The sequence below is a fragment of the Buteo buteo genome, chromosome 19 (genome assembly GCF_964188355.1).
Source record: "Buteo buteo chromosome 19, bButBut1.hap1.1, whole genome shotgun sequence".
Lineage (NCBI taxonomy): Eukaryota > Metazoa > Chordata > Aves > Accipitriformes > Accipitridae > Buteo > Buteo buteo.
The window spans coordinates 7,341,391-7,366,979 of NC_134189.1; the positions used below are offsets into that span (position 1 = coordinate 7,341,391).

The 25,589-nt window shown below is 37.7% G+C and overlaps 1 protein-coding gene across 9 annotated transcripts in view; it reads right to left on the reverse strand.

Annotated features, from left to right (window-relative positions):
* Nucleotides 1–25,589, reverse strand: part of MYBPC1 (myosin binding protein C1) — an 80,028-nt gene that overhangs the window by 46,061 nt on the left and 8,378 nt on the right. For 6 of the 9 annotated variants that reach the window (XM_075051497.1, XM_075051495.1, XM_075051494.1 and 3 more), the window contains exons 2-6: nucleotides 13,249–13,281; nucleotides 10,188–10,229; nucleotides 4,065–4,097; nucleotides 3,672–3,707; nucleotides 2,349–2,384 (exon numbers count right to left, since the gene is read on the reverse strand). In XM_075051497.1, the coding sequence (XP_074907598.1) occupies nucleotides 2,349–2,384; nucleotides 3,672–3,707; nucleotides 4,065–4,097; nucleotides 10,188–10,229; nucleotides 13,249–13,281 (180 nt within the window). The remainder of the gene's footprint in view (nucleotides 1–2,348; nucleotides 2,385–3,671; nucleotides 3,708–4,064; nucleotides 4,098–10,187; nucleotides 10,230–13,248; nucleotides 13,282–25,589) is intronic. The other 3 variants (XM_075051496.1, XM_075051500.1, XM_075051501.1) reach the window with 3 other exon arrangements.

Sequence of the window (25,589 nt, forward strand, 5' to 3'; positions counted from 1 at the left end):
GGAGGAAGAGAGAGGAACCTGATCAGCCAAGACGGGTACTGAGCAACTCAAATGGCATCAGCATTCAACCATGAGTGCTTTACAGAGGCAATGCACAAAGGTCAGCTCTTTGTTTTTCAGAAGAGATGGAGGTTCTGAAAACACAAACAGCTATAAGCACAAACAAAACACGTATGATGCATAGTTTCAGTGGGTCTCTCTCAAGCCCAAACTCAATTGTACAAGCTAGTTTTTCCTCCTTGTCCACAAAATAGGGCAGGGATGAAGCTTACTTTTGAACTTTGATCTCTTCTACCATGATAGAAGCAGAGAGTTTGGGGATCAGTCAGTACCATGTCCTGCCATGGGCTTTGGCTGATATTTTACAGAAAAATAGTTTGTCAGATGGAAATGATTGTGTCATATGTTCAGACACAGTGCCTTCTCTTCTGGCAATTGGGATTTTGGAACCGAAAAGAAGCAGCGGTACTGAGAGAAGCAGCAAGTGAGCGATCTCCCCAGGGCAGAGAACTGTACCAGCACAGCTGTGCGTTTCTGGCCTTTCTACTCATCCAAACAGCCCTGGCTTTGTGCTACGCAGTTACATCTCAGGCAAATACGCGCAAAACCATGGTCAAAGCTGATTCCTAACAGAAAAGGCAGGGAGAGCAAGGCAGCGAACATCTGTCCGTTACTTGCTCCCTTTCTGCAGAGAGGCAAAACATGTGTCTCATATTCCAAGTGAGAACTTGTGGAGTCCAGATGCCATGTCTCCTTTTTTTGAGGAGTTATCGCTAGTGCACAGGGGAAACGGAGTAAAGCCAGTGCTGCTGTGGTAGTACGGAAGAGCAGAGCAAATGTGGAAATGTACAGCTATAATTAACAAAGCCATCTGTCTCTCAAATCAGAGCTGCAGCTCCCTTGTTCCCCTTGAACTTTTTGTTGTTTCAGAAGCAAAGGTAGCTTTTTATAGTTTATCCAATACTCTTTTGGTTTTGGTTTCATAACTAGCATAAATGAGGAACCAGTCACACAACTCTTCTCACTTAGTCAAACCCTGGTCTTGAAATTTAAAGTTCCTTTCCCTGCTCAGTGTTTTCTGTAGAAACTCATTTGCCAGAAGTCAGAATTGTCTTCCTACTGTGTAGAGATTACTGCTACGGTAAACTTTTTAACTCATGAAAATTTCCATCACTCAGGAATGCACCACAACTCATGACAACCATGGGAAAATACAACCAAACTGGTTTTGTTATCCTAAAGCCTAATAGGAATTTTAAAAAGGTATAGAAATGCTAGATAGCTTTGCTATAAAATCTTTGCCTTTCAGTCTTTCAGTGACTTATGGGTGGTGTCCCTAACACATCTGTATATGTCTGCTTGTACAATATTTCTCACATGTATATAAGCACATGTACATACACATATATGACAACATATACATAGACATACATGAACACAAATATATATAGATACACATCTATATATACTCTCTCTATAATCTAGATGTTTAGATTATGCCAGTATAACATGCTAGTATATGGAAACAATGTAAGAACAAGTGATGGTTACTGGTGTGAACAGAATGATGTGACAGTGCTCGGTACGGGACCTGGTCACGTGCAGTAACAAACCTAACACGCCACAGGGTGAAATGGAAAAAGGATATTAATAAATGGAAGAAGCTTACATAGAGTCATTAATTCGGTACCACATAAAATAACACCTAAATATTATCGTCACCTTTAGATATTAACGTTTTCCTATTTATTAAAAAAACTGAACAAAACGTGGGCTGGACGTTGCCTCAGGGGGCTGGCATAGGCAGCTATGCCAGGTCAATAACCATGGTTGAAGTACCTGCTGCTCATTTTGTTCCAGAGGCTGCAAATCCTGAAACCACAAAAGTGGGTGTAGTATGCGTTACCTGCCAGGGTAGGAAGAAAGAGGTTATGACTTTGCTAAGTTTTCCCCACCGTCCTTTGAGCTGTGAGAAGCCGCCATTCTCCTACAGTCTCCTGGGGCTTGTGCGTGGCATTCAGGTAAGCCACTGTCACCCTGTAGGCTGAGGAGGAAGGGAATAGCTGCGTATCTATCTATATAGAAATGGATATAGATAGATAGGTATGTATGTATGTGTAAAATACTGGTACTTGTCCTGTCTTGTGCAGCAGAGCCTTCTCTCACTCCTGGTTCAGCTGCCAGAAGCCTATTTGCTCCGATACTTAAAAGTATTTCAACAGTTACAGTTTGATACTGTATAAACAATGAAAAGAAAATTAAATATTATATCTAAGAAATCAAGTATTAATAATAACTGTATTATGTAAAATTTGGAGTGTTTCATCATGTTTTTCAGGAGGTCTCACCTGAATCTTTTCTTTCCGCTGGCTTAGACATCCCATCTGAAAGGGAAGAGCAATTTAGATGACACCAGCTCAGAGATCACAGCTTCACTGACCTCAGATCATTGGGATTTTAAGAACACTGACTCTTCATGCAAGCAGATTAGACTAGATATTTAGGACCATACCCATGAGGACCTACTGGAATACCAGAAAAAGGAAGTGAACAGCTGAGAAAAAAACCTCAGAAATCTTTCCCCCTATTCTCTAGAAAATCTAAATTAGTTTAGTTTAATTCCCATTCAAGATTTCCCTTTTTTGTCGTTCATACTTAGAAGGGTTCCATGAAGCTGATGTTTTCTTCATGATTTGTGTAGTTCCAGATAACAGATTAATCTATGTTGTTCAATATTTATCTGAGGGGACAGTACTTTGAATTATTAAATAGTCTGTTTATTTATCTAGGTTGAACAGAAAAATGATAAATAGTTAAAGTTAAATTTTAGAGTTTATGTGATTCACAATGTCATTTATATATTTAGCTTTTACCAATGAGATCCTGTAGTACTGTAAATAAATGTACTGCTACTGACTTTACAGATAGCATTCAGCCCAAAGTTAATAATGCAAATTCTTTTGGGAGAAATCAAGACAATGCGATCATTTAGGACAATGAAGATAATCAGGAGCATGTTTTTCGTTTGACACACTGCAAAGCATTTTCTTGTGTTCAATATCTCTGTTTCATTCACAGTTGAGTTTTAAAAAACATATTAAGCAAGCAATGGAGAAATTTTGCCCACATCACATCTATCATGATGGACCCCAGCGCTGTTGCTTTTCTTTTACTGCCAACAACCAAAGGCATTTTATCTGCCAGCTTGGCAGCAATGGCTTGGAGCAGTACATTCAAACTACCTCGTAGGTCATATGGCCTAAGGTGAGGTGGTAGACAATTATGTGGATAAACCTGTTTTGAAGTCATAAGGTGTCAGTTTCATTTGTAATTCTGGAATTTGCTCTCAAGACTAACCTTAAAAATGCACCCCGTGTTTGTTGACACGAAAAAATAAGGGGAGTTGCTTTCAGAGCTGCTAAGCGATGTTTTACCTTCCAATGCCAGAAGTTCTATCAAAGACCTCAAGACAGGACTGGAAAAGAACTTATCTGGTATGAAGGTCGCATACTTCTGAACAGAGATTAATTTAATGTAGGGCACTTCCAAAAACCTTTTCTCTAATTAGTATGTTTTGAGTTCAGTCCAATGGTTTGGACTCTTTCTTCATTAATAGTCAAAAGAAAAATACATACATACATACACACACAAAGTACTATCACAGTCCTAACCTGCTGGTGGAGTACTAACTGAAGTGTCATCTTCATCTGTGAAAAGAAATACAAATAAAAAAGTACATAAACTGAAAGCACAGACGATCATCTGCTTTAAAACAACTATGTGAAAATGTAAAACCTGCAAAAGAAAGGGAAAGAAATCATAATAGTCAGGAGCATTCACAATGGAAGCTTCAAACTGATGAAGAAAGCTTTGCGTAATTCAGTAGCTGAAATGGTAAACCTTAATCTTTCAAGCAAGTAAAAGAAAAATGAGATGTGGACTGTGATCTATTATTAAATCATGAGTTTATATGAAAGCTGCTGAGTGGTTCTGTTTGTTAGAGATGTAATCCACAGTAAATACAAAAAAGACACAATGAAATCAAGGTCAATCACATATCTGACCTGAGGAAGATGCCATTTCTCTGATGTCCATGTCTGCAATTAAAATGTGCACCATATACGCATTGAGCATCGTTAAATCAAGATATGCAACACTTAAAAATAGTCCCCTGTATTTATACTTTGTAATTTCTGTATCAGAATGTTAATTTAAAATGTAGGGTATAACAACTAATTTTTTTCCCATATTACAGGAGAATAATTTAAAATAAGAACAGAACTATTATCATCACACTGGATTTTCCTTTTAATCACACTAAAAGTTGACCATCATCAGGCATTAGATCACTACAAGAGACTGTTACCCAGTTTTTTTAAAATGCTTAATCTCATAGAGTACATTGAGGTATATATTTAAATAAATCAAAAGCCTGGAAAAAACATGAAACTTATATTAAAGCTGAAATACTGTAATCATGATTATTAGAAAACCAGAATAAGGTAAAGACTATCTTTACAAGAGTCTCCTACATCTCTTTGAAATTTAGATGTTGACTAGAAACCTCAGAGATATCACTTTCTGGTAAAAATATACAAAAAAGTCTTAGTGTCTTAAAGTCTAATGGTAAAAAAAAAAATTAAAATTAACAATGTAGCATTTGAAAGGCTAGAATAAACTAGATGTATTGAGGATTTAATACATATGTAATGTAAAGATAACATGTCTTTCATACGGTATCAGGAAATCTAGAGAACATTTCAAAGTGGAAGAAAAGACAGTTGAACAATTAGCCCACATTTTTAAAGAGGTTTTTTCTTTTTTTTAGATTTTAAACTTGGGTTTCCAGAACAAAATTTTAATTCTGCGGTTACCATTTGATTTTGACCTTAAAGTTATAATTTGTCTGTATTTTCTCAAGGACAAATGTGATAACTATGACAAAACCACGTATAAAATATAGTTGCATCTTTGTAAATACTGGTCATACTAATTTTTTGTGCTTGCTTAACCACTGAAGGCTAATTGAAAGTCTGTTAATAGAATATAACTACTTAGCCATAACATTTTACTCATTCCTTTTTAATGATTCATCAAACTTCTTTTTAAAAATCCCTTGGGAGGAGGATGTCAGTTGTAAGAAGGAGGCCTACACATGAAGGATTAATGTGTTATCTTACAAAAATGTTTTCTTATTCATAGCAAAAATAAAAACAAAAAATTATTTAGTGGAAGAGTTCTCACCACCTGCATCATCCAATGGCATAAGCAGATGTTGAAGATGTTGATTTTCAGTGAAAGCACAGTAATGATAAAGTCATGTCAGATGTTTTAACATATTGTGCTAACAACTAAATGAATGCAAGGCTAAGTAATTCCACTGCAAATCTTCCTCCCTATTTAATGAAATTATAAAATGTACTTTCAGCTCTTTTTGTCAATAATGTCACGATGGTGGTTGATGATGGCTTGAAGAGGTACAGAATACACTCTCTGGCCAGAAAAAAATAATTAAGCTCAATCAGCACAAAATATTTGATGTGATACACCCTACATGATGATGTATGATAATCACATCATTAAAGGACTACTCTATTTGACTTCTATTTTCTTTAAACATTTGAAAAACTAAACCAACAGCAAGTTGTTATTAGTTTTGTGGAGGGATTGCCGGGGTTTCTCCAGGGTAATCTATCATTTTTCAAACAAAATGTTAACAACAAACACAAGCAAATCAAAACAAAACAAACATTTCAGAAGTATCAAAATGAAAGCACAATTGAATAGGCTGTAAATGGAAAGAGTATGAAAACAATACATGCCAGTAGGATTGTTCTGACAAATGGGTAATTATCAATCCATAACTTCTTATATCTCAGGCTTCTAGGATGAAGTGAAATGACTATTGAATAAACAGGAAAAATGGTTCAACAGCTATAACCAATTTGTTTTCTGTGATGAACAATTGTTTATGTCGGCAATAAATTCTATTTAGAGGTAACAAATATCACAAAAATACCAGACCTGGCGGTAGAACTATGATCATTAGTTCACTATCCTTAACTTCTGCAAGTAAACTTTTAATGGAACATATTTAGCAACCTGTTGCATAAGAGCTAGGTATGAAGAAGTCACTGCATTCATTTGACAGTAGGTCAGTAGGATGTATTACTCTATAGAGATTTTGTTCTTTGGCATCTATTCATCTATGGCACATTTTCATTAACAAATAGGATATTTACATTTATTTCCTTGTATCTAAACAATCACATTAACTGAGGACCAGGCCTCTTGGAGTTCCATCAGGAGTAGAGTCTTGTAAGAGGAAAGAACAATCCATACCTCAGAAGCAGGTAATGTAAAACTTTTTTATACTCACTGTTACTGTAACTTCAATATTAAAATTTCTGATTGCTGACCCAGCAAGAGTTTAGAAAACTGTCATATGTAAGTGATAACTACTGATTTATACATGAACTGCTGATATCAAGACTTTTAGACCTTCTACTTTCCCTTGATTTGAAATCTACCACACAAAAGTGGAAGCTGCTATTCTGCCATCAGTCACATTGTTGATGAACTTAATGTTTTGCAGAAGTGGCAAAATCATATTAAGCTGTTATTTTACTTTTCTATTTTTCAGCTGTTGAAAAGAAGACTTGAAAGCCACGTGTCAACATCAAAAGCCTGGCACAGAACCGAACAGGGGAATTTTGGAATTGACTCCATTGGAGAGCATCTTAAACTTGATTTAATCAGCTAACAGAGCCGGTAAAGTAATTAATCTTTCTTTGTTGTTATTCCCTGCTCTCGCTCACTGACGCCCACGGGAGCTGCCATGAGAGATCTGGCAGGCGTACGTAGGCAGCGTGGGGAACGGGGGAGCGACGCTGGTTTGCAGGGGAATTCAGAGAACCTTAACGTTTACCTGTGCTGCTGCACACCGGAGCAAGCGTTGGGGGCTAAGGCAGGAGACAGACCAACACCACAAACAGTCAACCTTTGTCTTTGTGGTACATAAATAAATATGGAGTAACTCAACCAACTGGCTGAATCGTTTTGGTTTACGCTGAAATTACTGAGCGCAGTTTAACCTATCTGAGACTGAGTTTAAAATTGAGTTGCCTTCAATTACCCATCTGATTTTCAAAGAGTATTCAGTAGTCCCATCGAGGGGACTTGGCAATTTGGAAATGCTAAATGAAGTACATACATACAGTAATGGAAGTTTTAGTAGAGACATGAATGGATAAGTGAAACCTGGAAAAATACAAGGATGAACCATATGAACGTTTTAGTAGATGGTTGGATGGAACCTAGAGAAAAAGGTATCAGTAAAACATGCAGAAAGTTTAGTAGCTCTCTGAATGGCTGGATTTGACCTAAAAAAGGAATGAGCAAATTGATATTAAAATTCAATTATTATTCCAGCAAGTGGGAACACAATTATAACAATATTCAATCTGTAAGATAACGCTAAAATTAAAAACAAAGGCAGAAGAATTTAAATTGAATGAGTATGGGATAACATAGTAAATTTGGTGAGATTTCTGCTGAGTCACTTTTTTCTCTGAAAATAGAACGGATGATCATATATATCCTGAATTTTTACAACATTATTTCAGATATTTTTGAAACTCAAAATGCTATAAAAGATTATTCTGTGCAAGAAAATTTTATTTTTACTGCTCTGAGCTACTAATTTACAGCAAAATAACCACAGATAACAAAGAATTTATCACACTGTCTGCCATTTCTTAACTTTACAGTGAACATAAAGGAACATAAATATGTAATTTCACACAGACAGTAACTACTAAAAAGAAATAGAACAGTAAAACAGACACACAGATAGGTACACTTTATCTTCCTAACTTCTGCAGTTAACTTTGTCTTAGAAATGAGGTGAAAATTATGGACTACGTGGTTTACGTGGCCTACCAAGCTTTCTTTCCTAGAGGCCAGGTTGCAGCACAGCCCGACTGTGCTGCAGAGAGGGGCTGTCCCAGGTTCCTGCGGTGTGCTGTTCCTTAGAAATTATCAGCAAAGAGGTCACAACTGCTAACACACAGGTATCGTAAAATTGTGGTGGAATTCAGATACAAAATCTTTCCCATCTCATTCCCATTCAGGGAACTGCCCAAATCCGTTACTTTGGAAGCTACAGAAACATTTTATAAATAGCTAATACAAAAGCTAACTTCTAGCTGGTTCTGTCCTTGTTTCCTTGTTGAACAACTCATTTGCTAGTGTGCATGATTTTGGACAGATTGGAAAAATGGAACCTTTTCCCATTCTGTGAATTATGCTCACCATTACAAAGATTTTCTTCTGGCAGACAAACACGAAGGAATCACTCTAAGAAAATACACTTTCTCTTACTTGGTTATGCTCTACAACAAAACAGGAGCTGATAGGAACAATTGCACTATACCTAATTTAAAAAAAAAATACTACTGAGTGTCTGGTAATGGCATCTACATTGCTTTGCAGAGCTGACAGTTTCACTGGAGCATGGCAGAAGGTCGTTCTTTCTACATATTGGTACTCAGACTTTCACTGGAATTCTTATTGAGGTAGCTGCTGCCACCATGGACTGAAACTGGAAACACTTCCCAGACTAGGATCTCAAACAATTTTTTTGGTAGCAAAATTGTCCTAGATGGGATAAGCACCAAGAAAGCTTTTTTCCCCTTAGGAAATACCTGTGTTCTTCACTAACTTCAAAACAAAAACATAGTAATGTATAAAAAGATAATAGAAGTATTTGATAAGATACCTACCATGTTTTCTTTTTTATTCAGTAAAATGTAGACTTGTAAGCAGTGGGGAAAACACCATTCATGTTCAGTTCGGGAACAAACATTTCTCTCATATCAAAATTAAAGCAAGCAGAACTAACTGCTGCAATAGCTTGAGGTAAGACCTTCATCTTTTTTCCTATCATTAGGCATGCAAATTATTCTTGAATTGTGTTTCCACTACCAAGATGACAGATTTGATTACTCACACGAAATTTTGTATGTCAAAATAATTGCTCAATGCAAAGATAGCTGGCAAAACAACATGCACTGAATCCTGGTTCAGCATTTTTATTTTCAAAAGGGTGCTTGAGTCACACACTCTCAGTGTTTATATTTTGACTTTGCTGAGAAAAATAGCCATGCATGCCTTTGCCAAATAAATCTGCAACTATCAAGTATGCATCCAGTCTGTCTAAAAGGCAAGATTTTGTCTGGAAGAGACCAAAAGCCGGAATACATTTTCAACCAAGCCATTTCTTGATTTGCCATGAAAAAGCATAACCGTGCCAAATGAAAAGCAAGCATTGCATCAGTTGTAAGTATATTTTTGTCTGGTTTAGCCTTTTATCTGAATGAAGAAAAAAAAAAAAAGATTATTCATTTCAAAATTAGCTGATGAGCTGTTTGAATTCTACTTTGGCAGGGAATACAAAAAGGAGTGGAATTTGGCCCGGTTGCCTCAAAATGTATCTTTGTAACCGAAAGAGTTGCCAACAGAGCTGGAGCCTAATCTCAGCACCACAAAAATGTATATTAAAAATGGAGCTGATTTTTACATGCATTGCTAGTGGAACAGTTATGTGTTTGTTCACAGCAGTCCTCAAAGACATTTTTCAGAACTTCTAACGAGCTCCGCTGCTGGGCTCCCAATGAGGACAGAAAGACGAATGTGTGATTTCTTTTTTCAGATGAAAAAATCTATTGCACTTTGCTGAAAGGTAAAACATGCAATATCAAGTTTCTGTGGTAGAATAGAAACAGCTTAGAATGACAGTAGGAGATTGTCTGCTTTATTTAAAAGCTACCAGTGTGCATAGTATCTGAGTTTTAGCAAGCTTGGTCAGTGTCAGCATCCAGGTTCACTTAAACATGGCTTTCTGCTCATGCAAATCACTTGAAATTTGATCTATTAATTACACAGTCTATATAAATACAGTTGCTAAAGTGTCAGTCTTGTTTGCAGAATTTTTGAAGATACTCGTAAGTATCATAATTTCCTTGTGCTGGATAAGTCATGCAGAAAAAGGGTCCAGGAAGCTTCACATCACACTTCTGAAATTTGGCACCAAAATTGTGAATTAAAGCTCAAGCAATCCAGCATCAGAACAGCATTTAGGAATGTTCTCTTTACTGCCTATTTTTTAAATATGATTTTGGACTCACCTTTACCCTTTCCAGTTTCACCCTCCTGCGGTGTTTTTTGTTCTGTGTAGGAAGTACAAGTATATTTTTGAGAGGATCTTAAAGTAAAAAGAAAAACTTACACAGCATTAAAAAATACAGCAGTATTCTAGGTTCTGCTAATATTGAAAAACCAAAATTAAAGATTTATTGATATACATTTATATGTAATATACAGTTGTAATCCCATAAAGCATTTTACAACTCTGTGGATATCAATGCATTTTCTATTTTTTGAATGAGTCATGTAAGATTGATGTTCCTATATGCAGTGGAAGAAAAATACTGGGTTTTTTAGAAGTAGCAATTGTTAGTCTTTTGTTCTTGGGCTTATTTACAAAAGCCTTTGAAATTAGTTACATATCATTATTTGATATGGATAATTTGAATGGAATTGGATCAGACATCAGATACTGCCAAATATTAATGGTATGCAGAGCTCCATCACCCTAATTGGTTTATCCTTAAGACAAAGTAGGCCACAGAGAGAGTGTATTGAGGGTGTTCTTAATTCTTTATCATCATCTTCATCATTAACATCATAATGTTTCCTAGACTATTCGTTTTTAGTTTTCTTGGTTAGAAGAGTTGCCAGCTTGTCCTCTACTCCAAGCAAGTGAATGGGAATTATCTTTGACCTCATATGTATGAGAAAACTTGGACTGGATTTTCAACAAAATAAAAATTTCTACGCTTTCTCTATTTCAGGATTTGATAGGATTCCTATTCTCTTTGATTTCCTATCTCATTCAATTTACATGCAAGGCCATTTAGAGACTTGTCAAGTCATATGAATTGTGCTGTCTTCAAGGTCAAAACACTCGATATTCTACTGCCTATGAACAATGACTTTCTGTGGCAAACTTACCTGTCACCTGCCTGATAGAATATGGGTTCGGATCAAGGTCAATGGACTAATATTGTCAAGCTGGAGCTAAGTTAACTTTTGTGCCGTGGAGGAAACATCTGCAAGAGCCAGCTGATATTATGATTATCCTGATTTCTTGTTCACATGTGCATAGCCATGGTAACTACAAAAGTAAAATATGAAATGTGGAAGACAAGTCCATATTCTGGAAGCGTGACAGACTCCCAGATGCTTCTGTCTGGATTCCCTAAATTTCCAAGCTCCAGTTGTCGGGTTGTCCATCTTGGCCAGATGGTTAAACCTGTTCCTTTTTAATGGGATTTTTGCTACAGTAACACTTTCCTTTCCCCCTAGGAACTGGAATTAGGAGAATTCCTATTCTTGGCAGGTGGTAACATATCTAAATTCCATTTGAAAACCTCATCAGGGCTTGGTATACCAACCTGGTGGCTTGACATTGACATTGAGATCTAGAAGGAGCTTTGACAATGGCTTCCCAAAAATTTCCTGGTGTAGTTCAAGATGCTGATTACATCCAATAAAATATTATATGTTATAGCATTTGGATTCTTGAACAACCAACCTCCCTCTTTGTGTGATAGCACTTGGTAATGCAAGATGACAGTGTCCTGACTCAGGCAGACGGAAGCTAGGACAAATCACTGGCACTTCCAGCTTAGAAATATCCCAGTTTGGTTTGTGGCTAACCATAAAGGCCTACTGACATCCTACTTATTTTGCAGAGGAAGTACAGGTGTGAGGAAAAGGAAGGGGGTTTTAGGAATGATTTTGCATTTAATCCTGTGTATTTAAATAGAAATGAAGAAAATGTTATTTGAAAATGTTAATAGATGTTCTTAATATAATGCTTCAAAGATGCTATTCCTTTCTGTCTACAAAAAGCAGCTTCTCGTTTCAGTTCTACTTAAATGTTAAGACTGATGGAGAACATGAATTCAAGTACAAAGTATATCAGATAAGAACCTCAGTGTGAATATTTTGAAAATAATTACTGTAACATTAACTGTACAGATTTTATGGTTGAGTAAAATAGAATCATCATGACTGAAATATCAATTAATTTTCCTTACAAATATATCCAATATGAAAGAGTTCATCCTAACATAAAAATAATACATGGGTTATTTAAACATGAAACTCCTTGTGGCAAATGATACCGCTACCTTCAGACTTTGTCATTTTTTAATGAAAGTGTATCATTTAAACAAAAATGTCTTGAATCAGCCTCCTAAAATGCCAGTTTGCAAGACTGTAAGTAAATGCAGGTTTAACACCTGGGGAGTGTTTATTCTGTTTGGTATTGTTGTTTAGGTAGATACACAGAGAATAAAACTCATGAAGTGGTTAAATTAGACATGCATAATGTATATATGTATTAACCAGCATCAGAGAATATAACTCAAGTTAATCAATGCAAATCAAACCCACAAGGCAAAGGCTTGCCCACCTTTCCAGCTCCTGCTAAAGAAAACGTAGCAGCTTTGCACAGAGCTTCAGCTTTACCTGAAGCCCTAGTCTTTATGACTGAGTTTCCCCTCACCTAACTTTGGCTTCTTGGAAGTTATTCACCCACTCCAATCTAGACAACCAGCCTCCTCAGGGCAATTGCCTACACACAGACATCCAGTGACATTTTAGATGGGTTATCCAGGAAATGCCCATTGGATGAGCATGTGTGACTGAGGATCCTCACCATAGGTTGAACAACTTAGACAAGATAACTCATCTTCAGATGGCTAAAATTAGGTGAAATGAATCCCATGCTTGATTCTGTCAACTTTACTCACAGTGTACCTTCGAGGCGAAATGAAAGGGAGGATTTTGGTAATTAGATGCTGTTCAGCATCAAAGAAGACAGCATAATTTAGCCTCAGAATTTAAGCAGTCATCATCATTTTCCTGTATCCTAAAGGATATTTGCATCATTACACAAACAACAAGTCTCTTACAAACAAAAATTGAATCTGAAAAACCAACATTCAGGCAAAGTGAAGTGAGAAAATCTTATTGTTACTTCAGGGCCTTCTTACTTTTCCTACTGTCCTCTCACTTTCAAAGGGACAATGAACACAAATCATATTACGGCTATGCAGTATCTACTCTCATGCAACCATTGTTAGTGTTACAGTGCAAATTAGCATTTTTTACACTAACCTGGAGGTGGTGGTGCACTTTCAGTTTCAGTCTCTGAAAAATGAGGAAAGAAGACAGATATTGAGCTTCAAGTAAAAGCAAATATTTTTCACACATGTGGTGTATGCTTGTTGAATGTGGAAGCAGGTTTTGGTTCATTTAATGTTTTAATGCAGTTCTAAATTTTTCTTGCTTTCATACATGCAACATATGGCATCTTCAGAGTGACATGGTCAGAGGCCTAAAGTTTATGCTCTGTGGAGAGAGGGTACTGAACTTGTTCAGTCTGGAGAGATATAGTAGTCATAGAATCATAGAATCATTTAGGTTGGAAAAGACCTTTAAGATCATCGAGTCCAACCATAAACCCAACATTGCCAAGTTCTCCACTAAACCATGTCCCTAAGCACCACATCTACACATCTTTTAACTACCTCCAGGGATGGTGATGCCACCACTTCCCAGGGCAGCCTGTTCCAGTGCTTGACAACCCTTTTGGTGAAGGAATTTTTCTTAATATCCAATCTCAACCTCCCCGGCACAACTTGAGGCCATTTCTTCTTATCCTATTGCTTGTTACTTGTGAAAAGAGACTGACACCCACCTCGCTACAACCTCCTTTCAAGTAGTTGTAGAAAGCAATAAGGTCTCTCCCTGCCTGTCACAGGTCATCTACCTGCATGTATTCATATTAATTTATATAGGTGGGCCCCAGTAAATTTTGGGACCTTTTGGCAATTCCAGTTTAGGACAGTTCTGGAACATCATGGGATCCAAGTTGAATTTCAAGTTTGGGTTTGATTTAAGTCAATTGGTCTTGAACCTGTGCTTAAATTTATAACTTACCACATCAATATGCTTCTGTCAGATGATATCCTATGTTTAAGCAAATTTTCCATCAGCTAGAATAATATCTGATATGAGTTTTATTGTGAAGTGTAATGGATCCATTAACTGAGGAGGATCATGCACAGAGAATGCAGAGACCTTTACTTCATTTTCACCACACTATTAGATCTAGAGTTCAGTGCAAGCAGAAAGTAAAAAAATCATCTTAGCTCCTCTGCATAGGACTTACGGTATGTTCGATTTTTGTTTCTTTCAGTCATGATTTTTAATCTAAATCACTTCCCTTTCAGATGTGTGATATAGAAACCAGGCTTTTTATCCTATTTAAATGTTATGCTTTTGGGATGACAAGTTCTGCGATCTAAAACCATAAGAACAAATTAACTAGACAAAATGTATTTTTAAAATGTTAAAGGAAGCTTATTTTCAACCTGTAAAAGCCTTAGGACTCTACACTGGTTGAAAATAGTAATATTTACTGGAGATAGTGCATTGACTTATAGTTCAACTACTTGCAACAAGCAAAGATTTAAAAGGTTGAAATCCTTAACCGTAACAGTAGATGGCTCTGACTAACCTTTGTCATGTTATGGGTATTAACCTTTGGGACCCCACCTCAGGTCATATTCAGGAAATAAAGTTTCAGTTTCTGTCACACAGAAATGCTGGTAAGGTTATTCCTTTGCACTCAGGTCTAAATATAACTAAAACATACTTCTCATTCTTAATAAATCCATTTAATGTTTAAAAGGGAGGAATACTTTTAATACAAATGTAATTTTAAGCTGAGTGTGTGAATTTGATATGGTTTAGGAACTTCCAGCCAGATAGGTGGATGCTATAGCAAATCCTTGTAGAGGGTCCAAAGAGAATCCCTCACTACAGGGAAAGAGCTCAGTGCTGTATGTTCTGGTCACAGCACCCATCCTATGGAATAAAAGGGAGAATGTGTATTTAAGACCAACAGACACAGAGTCTGATAATAAAAAAATAGCTTTACTTAGGTTCATAGCAATTTATTTTTTCTTCTCTAATTACTAACATACTAAGTTTTGCTTTGTGGCCTAGGAAAATATTTAAATTTTTTCATATGAAAATATGAAAATTCCACCACAAAAAATATATCTTGGAACATATTCCCTTTACTACCATGACATTTCTTACTGCTTCCACTGAGAATAAAATAACATCTCTGTGGCATGGAAGACTATTTCTTGCATGAAAAAGTAACAGCAGAAAATTATTGACTGTATACTTGTCTTTTTGAAATTTAATTGCTTGAAACAGGGAGTATTCTTACAAACATTGAATTAGAAAATTCTCCCTGGGTCACCAGCAAGACCCACAAATTTATAAACAGAAGCTCACCAAACTAAGCAATTTCCAGGCTCAGATAAAAGGGTTATGAGCCTTTTGAGGGACTTGCCTTGAGATTTTCTTTCATTCCAAAAGGTATTTCATGGTTTTATCACACAGTAGCGTTGGTCAGAAATCACACAACTTTCCAGTCCTGCCTTACCTAGCAGTAGGTGCAGGTGTTAGCCAAAATCTACAGCATGGACCAGACCTGAAACGCTATTATTATAGTCTAAACTTCATCTCATACATGCAAGCATACAAGGAGATATTCAAAACCGGAGCAATACCACGTGCAACATAGTCTAGTTGACCCTGGTGCTAGCAGGGAGGTTAGACTAGACAATCTCCAGACGTCCTTTCCAACTTCAGCTATTCTGCAATTCTGTGATGGGATGATGACTGAAGCCAGACCAAGAAGTCCATGGTTTCTTTCCTAAACCGTAATTCAAGGCTGTTTGGGCTATTGCTATGAAAATTGAGGCAAGAACTGAGCTCAGGGGAGAGACCTGAAGTATGGCATGGGAGGAAAAAAAAGGAAGGGGGAGAGTTCCAGGCACTGGGGGTGGCAGAGACATGGGAGATACTTCAACATAATCTTTTGGCCATGTGCGACCCCTTTCATGGTCATGCTAGGCTTACAGTTCCATTCCTGAGGACAGCCAGGAAAAAACCCATTAATAGCACCGAGTAGTTTCCACCTCCCCAAAGAATGATAGCCCTCTCTGGCTGACCTCTGCAACAGGCTTGTCAGCCAGGAAAGGGCTCTGTGCACTCAACCGGCAGCTCACGGTTGTGCTCCTTCCCTAGGAGGCATGCTCACTGGAGTCCCCAGATGCCATTCCCAGCAGCCCCATGGCCTAATATGGTTCTCTGTTGAGGCATTATCAGTGGGGCTGGCGGTGGAGAAAATGTTGCCTCCAGCATGCGCTCCTCACCCCTTGGGAGAAGAAGCGTTCTTCTCTCGGTCGTAACGATGCCTCTTGAGCTACAGGGGAAAGAGGCTGGTGAAGGTTCAATTACCGCTGGATTGATACCATAATGTCAACGGGGCCTTCTAGTAAACACCTAAAGTTAACTTCTGCCTCACAGTTTCTAAGACAAAAGGTAACGGTCTCTTCTTTGCAGTTCTTTATTTAAGAAGCCAAGAATGTTGCATTTCAGTGGGTTGTGTCCTGCTAAACACAGACCTTGGGTTATTCATTGGTTGTGAAGCTTGTAAAGCAGCTGGCTATATATAATTCCACAGCAAGAAAAGGAATTAACTTACCAGTCCTTTCTATGTGGCTACTCAGAAAGTATAGTATATTAAAAAGTATAGTTAGCAAATAAAGTGAAAGCACAACTGTCACTTAAATAACATCTCCAGAAATGCTTTCATGCCTCAGCCATGTCATGAGATGCATTCAGGATCCAGTTCGACATAGGATATGAGCACTTAGAGCCAAGACATTTTTATTTCTGATTTATAAATGTACATGTACACATACACTCTTGAAAATCAGCAGGAGATGCAACTTGACCCATTACCAACAATTTTCCATCACTGTTCCACATTTACTATGTTCAGTTTTTCAGATAAAATAAGACTTAAAATCTCTTGCTATGCATAAAGATAACTAAGGTTTAAAAAGTTCCATGAGATTACCCATGTGCTAAAGTTATGGAAATGCTTCAGAACCATGTTAAATTGGGACTATCATTATTTAAAATTTCAATTCCATTTTAGGTCTGGCTGCACTGACATCCGACCTGCAATAACCACAAGAAGCTTTGGCAGGGAACTGGCAGGGTGCTTATGTGTGGTGGCCTTTTTTCAAGGGCTCTAAATTCCCACTTCCACTGACTTCTGTGACAGCAACAAGCATAGCAAGTCCCTGACATTATATATATTACTTTTCACATTGGAGTGTAAACATAATGATGAGGCATGCTGACAGTTCTAAAACAGTCGCCAGGTCCTACTCTACTACTGCGCTGGGAGCGAAGTATTCTGGAGACTTGCAGTTCAGACCATTCGAGAGCTACAGGTTATCAGCAAGTGTACTGGGAAAGAGGTCTGGCTGGATAACCCTTCTCACATTGCAACTCTGTACTCATGGCCAGGTTTGTTTTGGGTAGGCTTAGGAACTCTCAATGATATTGGAAAATGAGTAGTGGGGGTTTTTCTTCCCCTTAGGTGAAGGAAATGACCTTGGGCATTAAATCAGGGCTTGCACAAAGTCTAAAGATAGCATTTCACCATCGCCGGGCTGGAACATTCACAAGAGGGAGGAGAGTCTCCTGCACTAATTTTTCCCTGCAGTTAGATCTAGATTAGTTATAACCCAGCAAAGACTCTGGTCTGAACAGCCAAGGGATTCAGGATCTCACCCAGTCTGACCAGAGGGCTTACCCTCGTTTACCTGAAAGGGAAACAAGGACTATACCTGCATCATCATGGATACAGGTACGATATCTGTCCGTGGAACAGCAGCATATTAAAGCGACTTTCATATGTCAAAGAGCACGAGGATGGTCACTTAATGCTTTTTGTCACAAAGACCTGTCAACTTGTGTCAAATTTAAGTAGGTGGATTAAGTTTGCGGACATAGCCTCAAGGGATTAGACAAATATAACTATTACGTAGGCATTCCTAAAGTGCTGACTCTGCTAGTCGGACAAAAATAGACAAAATGCTAGTTTGGGGAGAGAGCACAGCTCACCCCAGCCCTTGTGCAGTTGTCATGTGTAAAGATTGTCCCCTGTGCGTGGCCCCTATAAGACACGAGAACTGCCATTGGGGCACATGGCTTTCTCCTGGGGTAGATGCTCCACTGAAATAGGTGGGCAGGGAAGGACCAAGGATGTGGAACAGTTGCTCGACAGACCTCATGTCCAGATCATCAGCAGAGAAGAGCAGTAAAGCTTCTTCCTTTCAGCGTTACTTACATTCCCTGCAAAACAAGTGCTCTGAATAAGAGAAATGGCTCAAAATGGTTTGACCATTTTTTATGGGTCACTTCACCCAGGCCAGTACAGAGTCACAGTGGCATCAGTGATGTGATTAAAAGCTGTAGCCTCATCTTTTGGAAGACAGGAACTTGCTCAACAAACTACAGAGGTTACCAGAGCATGGTGAGCATTTCATTGGGAAACAATACTGTTATCAGACCCCAGATTAAAGGAGCTGGGAAATAGAGGGCTTGATTCAAAGTCATCTGTTACCAATAAAAGCGCTCTTCATGTGTTCAGTTGGACTTAAATTGAAGTAAATATTATTCTTATCAATAAAGAGTGGAATACTCAGCATTCTGCAAAACCTGAGCACAGTCATGCAGACAGGGTCTGCCCACTGCCTCACCAGTCTCAGCTCTCCACTGAGAAATAATCGGATTTGCATGCAACTTCCACAGACTGTTCCCAATCTGAGTGAAAGCAAGAAACTATACCAGCTGAAATCATTACCTTTTTTTTTTTTTGAATATCCATGGACATTTTCTATGTTACTTTTAAAATAAAACTACAGAAACTATTCTAAACAGACTTCAGTCCTGGGTCCTAAGAGCAAAAGTCATTCTAAAGGACTGAAGTGAATAAGCAGTGGTGCACTGGTGGCTGCTTAGATGACTATTATTGTGACCAACAGCGTGATGGAGCCAGACTAATAAATTTATTAATGTATTTCTGTTTTCTGTTTCCACTTGTAATGATGGTGTAGACAGATGAAACCGCCTGTTTTGGCTCACTGTGACTGTTTCTGGTTCAACATGAAAACAGCAGCCTTATATTAAATACTGTCTCTTACTGCAACAATGTGAACAAATCAGCATGTTCACTGGAGCTGAAAATATTTATATTTATATTTATATTCATATTTGTATTTATATTTATATTTATATGCATCATAATCCAGTGGTGCATCTTCAGGTGGGGACTGGAGAAGAAATAAACTTAACAAAGAGTTTGCTTAAAAATTTAGTTTTGCGTATGATTAAAATTCAAAACCATTCCTAACGAATTTCAGCTTGAAGGAAAAAAACAAAACCAAGGATAATAATTAGTACCAGCATACAATTTCACCTACAATACTCCTGTTTCAGGAATAATCTAATTACTTCCAATTAGAAAGGATTTTATGGGCTGCGGATCCAATCAAACCATCATACGATAAATGCAGAATTTTCCCTGACTTAAGGACTGAAAACATGAATGAACAGTTGGAACAAAAGCCTAATAATAGTGAATTCTGTGGAATCGATTAGACACCAAAGAAATAGTTTAGAGATCCACTTGAGGAGCTGCAGTGTAATTGGTGACTCTAGATTTTGTCTTCGTTGCCATCCATAATTATGGAAGTGCATAAAGCAACCATTGCTTGTTTAGTGTGTTTTCCTTGCAGTTCCCATTTTTCTAAAATGATGCTATTACATCAAATCTGATCATATGTAAGCTTCCACATCTTTCTCATTTCTTACAAGAACTTTGCTTTAATATAGGAATTAATCTCTAAAGAACACTGTAACCATGACCTTGAACAAAAGTAATTTCTTTAATAAAAAGTCTGTTTACATATCTATATTCTTCTAAGTGTATGCAAGTAGACTGTCCAGCAAAGGACTACGTCATCCATGCATTAAAAGCCCCCCTATTTAATTTCTGGTAGGTAGGAGGCAGCCATCAGCAGTCAGCACCTTCATCAGATAGTGCAAGACTTGCTTAGCAGTCTTGAAGTTGCCAATGTACTGTAATTGGAAACTAGAAGGCTGCCAAGCGTTGACGGTATTTGAAATAGAGAAATAAAGTTAAAGTTGGTGGATTTAGGCTAGTTATCAAGTCCCCATGCATTCGCAAACTCATTTTTAACCTACACAGCCCACAAGGCACCACCATGGAGTAATTAAATTCCATTTATAATTCCATTGTATCTTTCATCTCTTACTTTATATCAAAGAAATTAATCCATAAAAGTTATTTCCTGAGCACTTGTGCATCTAAGAGAAAAAAAGAGTATTCATGCTCGTATCTCATCACAGACTAGCAGTAGACTGCAATTTGAGGGCCACAGTTGACATTTTTTGACTAAATGTTTTTTCCATTGAGCTTTTCACAATTGCAGTTTTCTAACTTTTTCCATAATTAAAAAAAAAAAAACAAACAAAAACAAACAACCTTTTTTTTTTAACTTCCAAAACTGAAATTTTGTGATGTTATCTGTCCTGCAAAGTCCTATAGGCAAAGTTTTGCTGGCTACACCATCTATATGCCAAAAGGATTTTGCTGAAATGTGTTACAGTGTTTACCAAAGTGACTTGTGCTGATAAGGTAATTCAGTTTGCCATCATAACTGTACCTTTATGAGAAGGCTTTGTCAGCACAGCTGTCCCTGCAAAGCCATTGAAAAATTCTCGAGAGTCTGTTTGTGGCTATATTGATTTATCTTTTATTCCACATCTTGATGTGTTCAGTTTTATTTCCAAGTTTGGAAATAAAAACATTTTATTTTGAACTATCATTGCAAAACTTGTCATAAAATGTAGTGTATGCAATCCCAAATGTCACTGAAAAAATTCTTAGTAGGCATTTTCCCCATAATATTTGCATAGTGAAAAGTGTGGAAATTCCACCCAGAGACAGCTTCTTCCTGCAAATGGCATCTTGCTGATAGAAAGTCTCAAACTTTCCTGTATTATGGCACCATCTCAGTTTATATACCACTGATTTAATGCAAGTCTGAAATGATTCCCTATTCCTTACAGGGAGCGGGGAGGAGTCAGAGCTGCTCTGATTCTTGTCTTTGGGTTAAAAATCAGTGATCTGGCTCATAGGTCGAAATGCAGTGATCTGTATTTTCATATTTGCAGGGACAAAAGGCACAGAGCCATAGAGAGCCAGGTTTTGTTAGTTCCTGTGTTCAGGAGACAGTCTTTTCTGCATAAATCGAAAATGTATGAGCACAGCATAGTTTGTACATTCTTAAGTTTCATTAAATGCTGCAACATATTTTTAATGTGTTAAATTGCCTGTAAAATAAGATGATTTTTTGGCAGCAGGTCCTAACGAGGAATCAAGCTTTCAAAATGACTCCTAGCCCAGGCAAGTGAAATTCTTGTTTTAAATAACCCAAATCTAATTAATCTTTGTTATATATTTACTGAAATAAATTAATTCACTCATCAGAAAAGTTTGATCCCATGTAAAAAAGTATGGCGACAGATAGACTTTATTTTTTTTTTCTATCCTTCCTTGCAATAGTTTGTTAATTTTTCTCTGGAAGCAAATATTTTCATTTAGTTCAAGAGATTCCCTAGGGAAAAATGAAAGCAAAAGACAGCACAATATGATACCAGAGATCGCAGTACACTGAGTAATGCTAACTTCCTTTCTGAAAGCTGCGAAACGTAATAAAGTGGACCAGGTTATTGGATCAAAATCTTCATAAAACAAAGAACTGCCGCTCAGGAATGACAGTAATTTATTCCTCAAATTTAACAATATATTTTCAATGACAGTTGCACTTCTAATTATAGGATAAAAGTCAGCAATAAAGTTGAAAGGGCAGTTATTTCAAGAGATGAATACTTAACCAGTAAAGAACTTCCTTTCAGATTGTCCAGATAATTTCCAAACCAGCTCAGGAAGCATTTTCTTAATTTAGAAAAATGTCTTCACTCTTGCTAAACCCAAAACACACCACTGTTGTTTTGCTGAGCTATCCTGAAATATTTCACTCTGAATCAAGGAAACCAATTGCAGTATTGTTTTATGAAAATCGCATTATGGACCTGATGCTCTACATAACTGGAGTGAGTTCCACAAAGGACTACATCTCCTGTTGTTCAGTGGATTCGGGTTAGTCCTGAGAGGCAGGTGAGTACGTGCAGACAGTGGGAAATCCTTCCACTTAGAGAGCTTGACTCTTAGGGGAAAGTGAGGGCACCAGCATAAAGCTGTGGTGACGTGAGCTCGTGCAATCCAATTTATTTCAGCAACTTAAAAGGAAGCATTTGAGACGTGCTGATAGGATTCATTTTAACCAAATTTCAGACTAAAACATTTCAACAACTTAAAATTAAAACCTGCTGATATTCCCATTCCATAGTTTTTGAAATATCAACTTTTCTTTGAGGGTCAGGGCAAACCCAAATAGGCACATGTTGGGATTTCCCCAGGACTGAATTTATCAGCTTGTTATCAGCTCTTTGTCAAACTAATATGTACTACAACTGTGTCTAAACACTGTCATGACTGTGTCCAAATACCAAATAAGAAAAGCATTTGCTTCAAGGCTATTTGACAGTGGGTGACAGATAATCTGATACTCTGTGATCTTTTCAAGAAGGAAGAGTCTTCTCAGACTTCCTTCAGATAAGAGCACTCTCCTGTCATCTGCACTTCAGGACTCTGCCTCCTCTTGGGAGACAATGTCTTACAGAATGGGATTGTAATGAGGAGCCCTGACAAAGGGCTGTCAGGCGCATAGGTGATTGATTAGAGGTCGTTTCATGTAGCTAATCACTAATAATCCATTACTTATGTCAACCTGAATTTTTTTACCCAATTCTAATTTTCCATCAGCAGCCTTTTAGAAAATAACTCAAGACGAAAAAGAGGGTGGTAGCATCCACTTTCTTAGTTTACTAAGGGTATATCATACTTATGGGCTACAAAATTCAGAGGCTGCTATTTTTTGTGAGTCCTGATGTTCCTGTACATGCCAACCAAAGGTGATTTGTAATTAAGTCTGGAGAAGAATTAAAAAACACCCCAAACATAACTGGCAATGCAGGAAAGCTTTGTGTCAGAGTTGCAGTATTGCTGATATCAAACACTAAAAGAATCAAAAGTTACCCTGAACCTCAGAAACTTGCTTACTTAATGGGAATACTATGTACTGACTTTGGGAACTTTCTTTTTTTGTAAGCTTGTTTGCATATAAATATTTATTGATGCTCAGATGCCTGGAATTCAGCATTGTACTGAAAAACATTTAGAAGTATTTTGCACATGTGGAGAGAAAGGACTTTTTCTGTAGGTAAATTTAGGAGGTCTAAGGTCCCAGAGACCTATGGCACTAGGCAAATCTTTGGTGGATCGTGCAGCAATATTTATGTACATGAAAGTCATGTGTGTCCCTTTGTGGGTGTTAGGCACACGAAATTACATACATCCCTCTGTGTTAATACAGCTACACTTTCTACCACTCAATCTCATTCTGCAGCACTGAAGATAGCTGTGAGAATTATAAGCCTTTGCTTTAAAAAAAATCACTTAACTTTGCCTTTAGGGAAAACACCACAGCAGGATATTTGCAAACTGTGGGGATTTGCATCAGTAAATCAGTAAGTGACATGTAAAAAAGAAAGCTCTTACAAAGCATGACAGCAAAATGCATTTGAGATGAATAACAGTCACAGCTCACTGAATATACTTTCTCTCCAGCTAAAAAGCTGTTGGGTAAGAGAAACCTTCACTGCAAAACATGGAAATGCAAAACAAGGGCAAAGAAAAAGGGGCAGAGGACAGAGGTCAGATTTCCCCTTTAAAAATAGGGCTAAGGAAAGCTTAGATGAAAGATTAGTAAGGCTGGAGGGAATGCCATGGAAAAAATGTCATCAGGCATCTGACCCTCTGTGCCTTCACTGAAGTCTGCATCTGTGGAGGAGTGGCAGCCACAGCCTCCATCGGTATTATGCTCCTCTTTGGGTCTAAAATAAGGTTTTTGGCCTAGATACTATGATCTTATAAAAACAGAAGATGCACATACACACACTGTAGCACATTCTGTATCTTGATCTACATGAATATCACAGCACGAGACCCAGAAGGTATTTGTCAGTGGATTACTCCATCTGCATGGCATTTCTCGTGTGACTGTTCCTAGATATCTCTAGCCACAGATATTCTCCACATCACCAGGGATAAGTGTTTTCTGTAATTTTTGCTAGGAACAGTGCTTTAGGGGTACTGGAAACTAATGAAGCTGTTGAAAAAGGACAGAAATGCAATGCTGTGTACATTCAGGTGTGCAAATGGTTTGAAATGTTTCATTTCAAGTCAGAAACCAGTGAAAGACCCTCCCACACTGCACAACCAGCTCAGACTGATAAGAGGAAGTTTTTCTTCCTTCTAGAACAGTTGGAACTGGTGCTAGGGGCTGTAACTTGTGCATATCTCTTACACAGAAAAGATCTTGTGTCAGAAAGTTATGAAAATGAACACAAAAATACCCGAAGTTTGGAATTTAACAACTGTTCAACAACTATATCTCACTGCTCTTTCTAGTCCGCTAGCACACTGGAGTAGGTGAGTGTCAAGGAGTAAGACCTACCCCATCAACTGAACCAGTAAGCTTTTCATTTGGGGTCTCTTTCAGATTTAGCTGCATCCATATTCAGTTTAATTTCATCACAACTTCAGGGTTTTGAGAGAAGACAAAATCTGGAATAGGCTTTCAGACTGGGTTTGTATGCTGGTTCAGCAAAGCATGGCTCCCGTTCAAGAAAAAAGTAACTGTTTGAGCTGGTTTGTGAGTTGCTTTTGCTCAGCCCCTACCTAATGTGTTCCATCCAGTCAGTTCAATAACGAGAAGTGGAGCAAATGTCTCTGCAATTTATGTCTATGCACACAGAGCTAAGATTTATAAACAGAAACCTGTATGAAAAGGGAATCTTCATCTGTGTCTGTGTATGACTGCAACCTGCTCTTGGCATTTATGATCAAAATTAGGAAGTTATTCTGAGCCTGCAAAGTTGTGATGAGTGTGTATTTTAATACAGATCCCTCTCAGGAAGCGTCATGGCACTACTGAACGACGCTTTCAGACGCTCACTAAAACCACCATTTGATCCTATGGAGAATTAAATTAGAACGGAGCTTTTTGTAATAATCACCTGATCAAAATAACTTGCTGGAGCCATCACATATAAGGACAACTGCCCTAAGAAGTAGATCACATGCTATTTTCAATTAGTAATGGGGCCAGGGGATAGCGAATTATGTAAGAAATATTTCCTAATCTCCAGGGAAGGGAGAGCAATAACTCTCTTGAACGTGTTCCATTGCGGCAAGATACAGCAGGGCTCCTTTCTTGCTGCAGTGTCTGTACACTTTGGGGAACACGCAGATGGGACATGGAGGGGCTCTAAACTGTGGAATGAGTCACCCAGCCACCCTC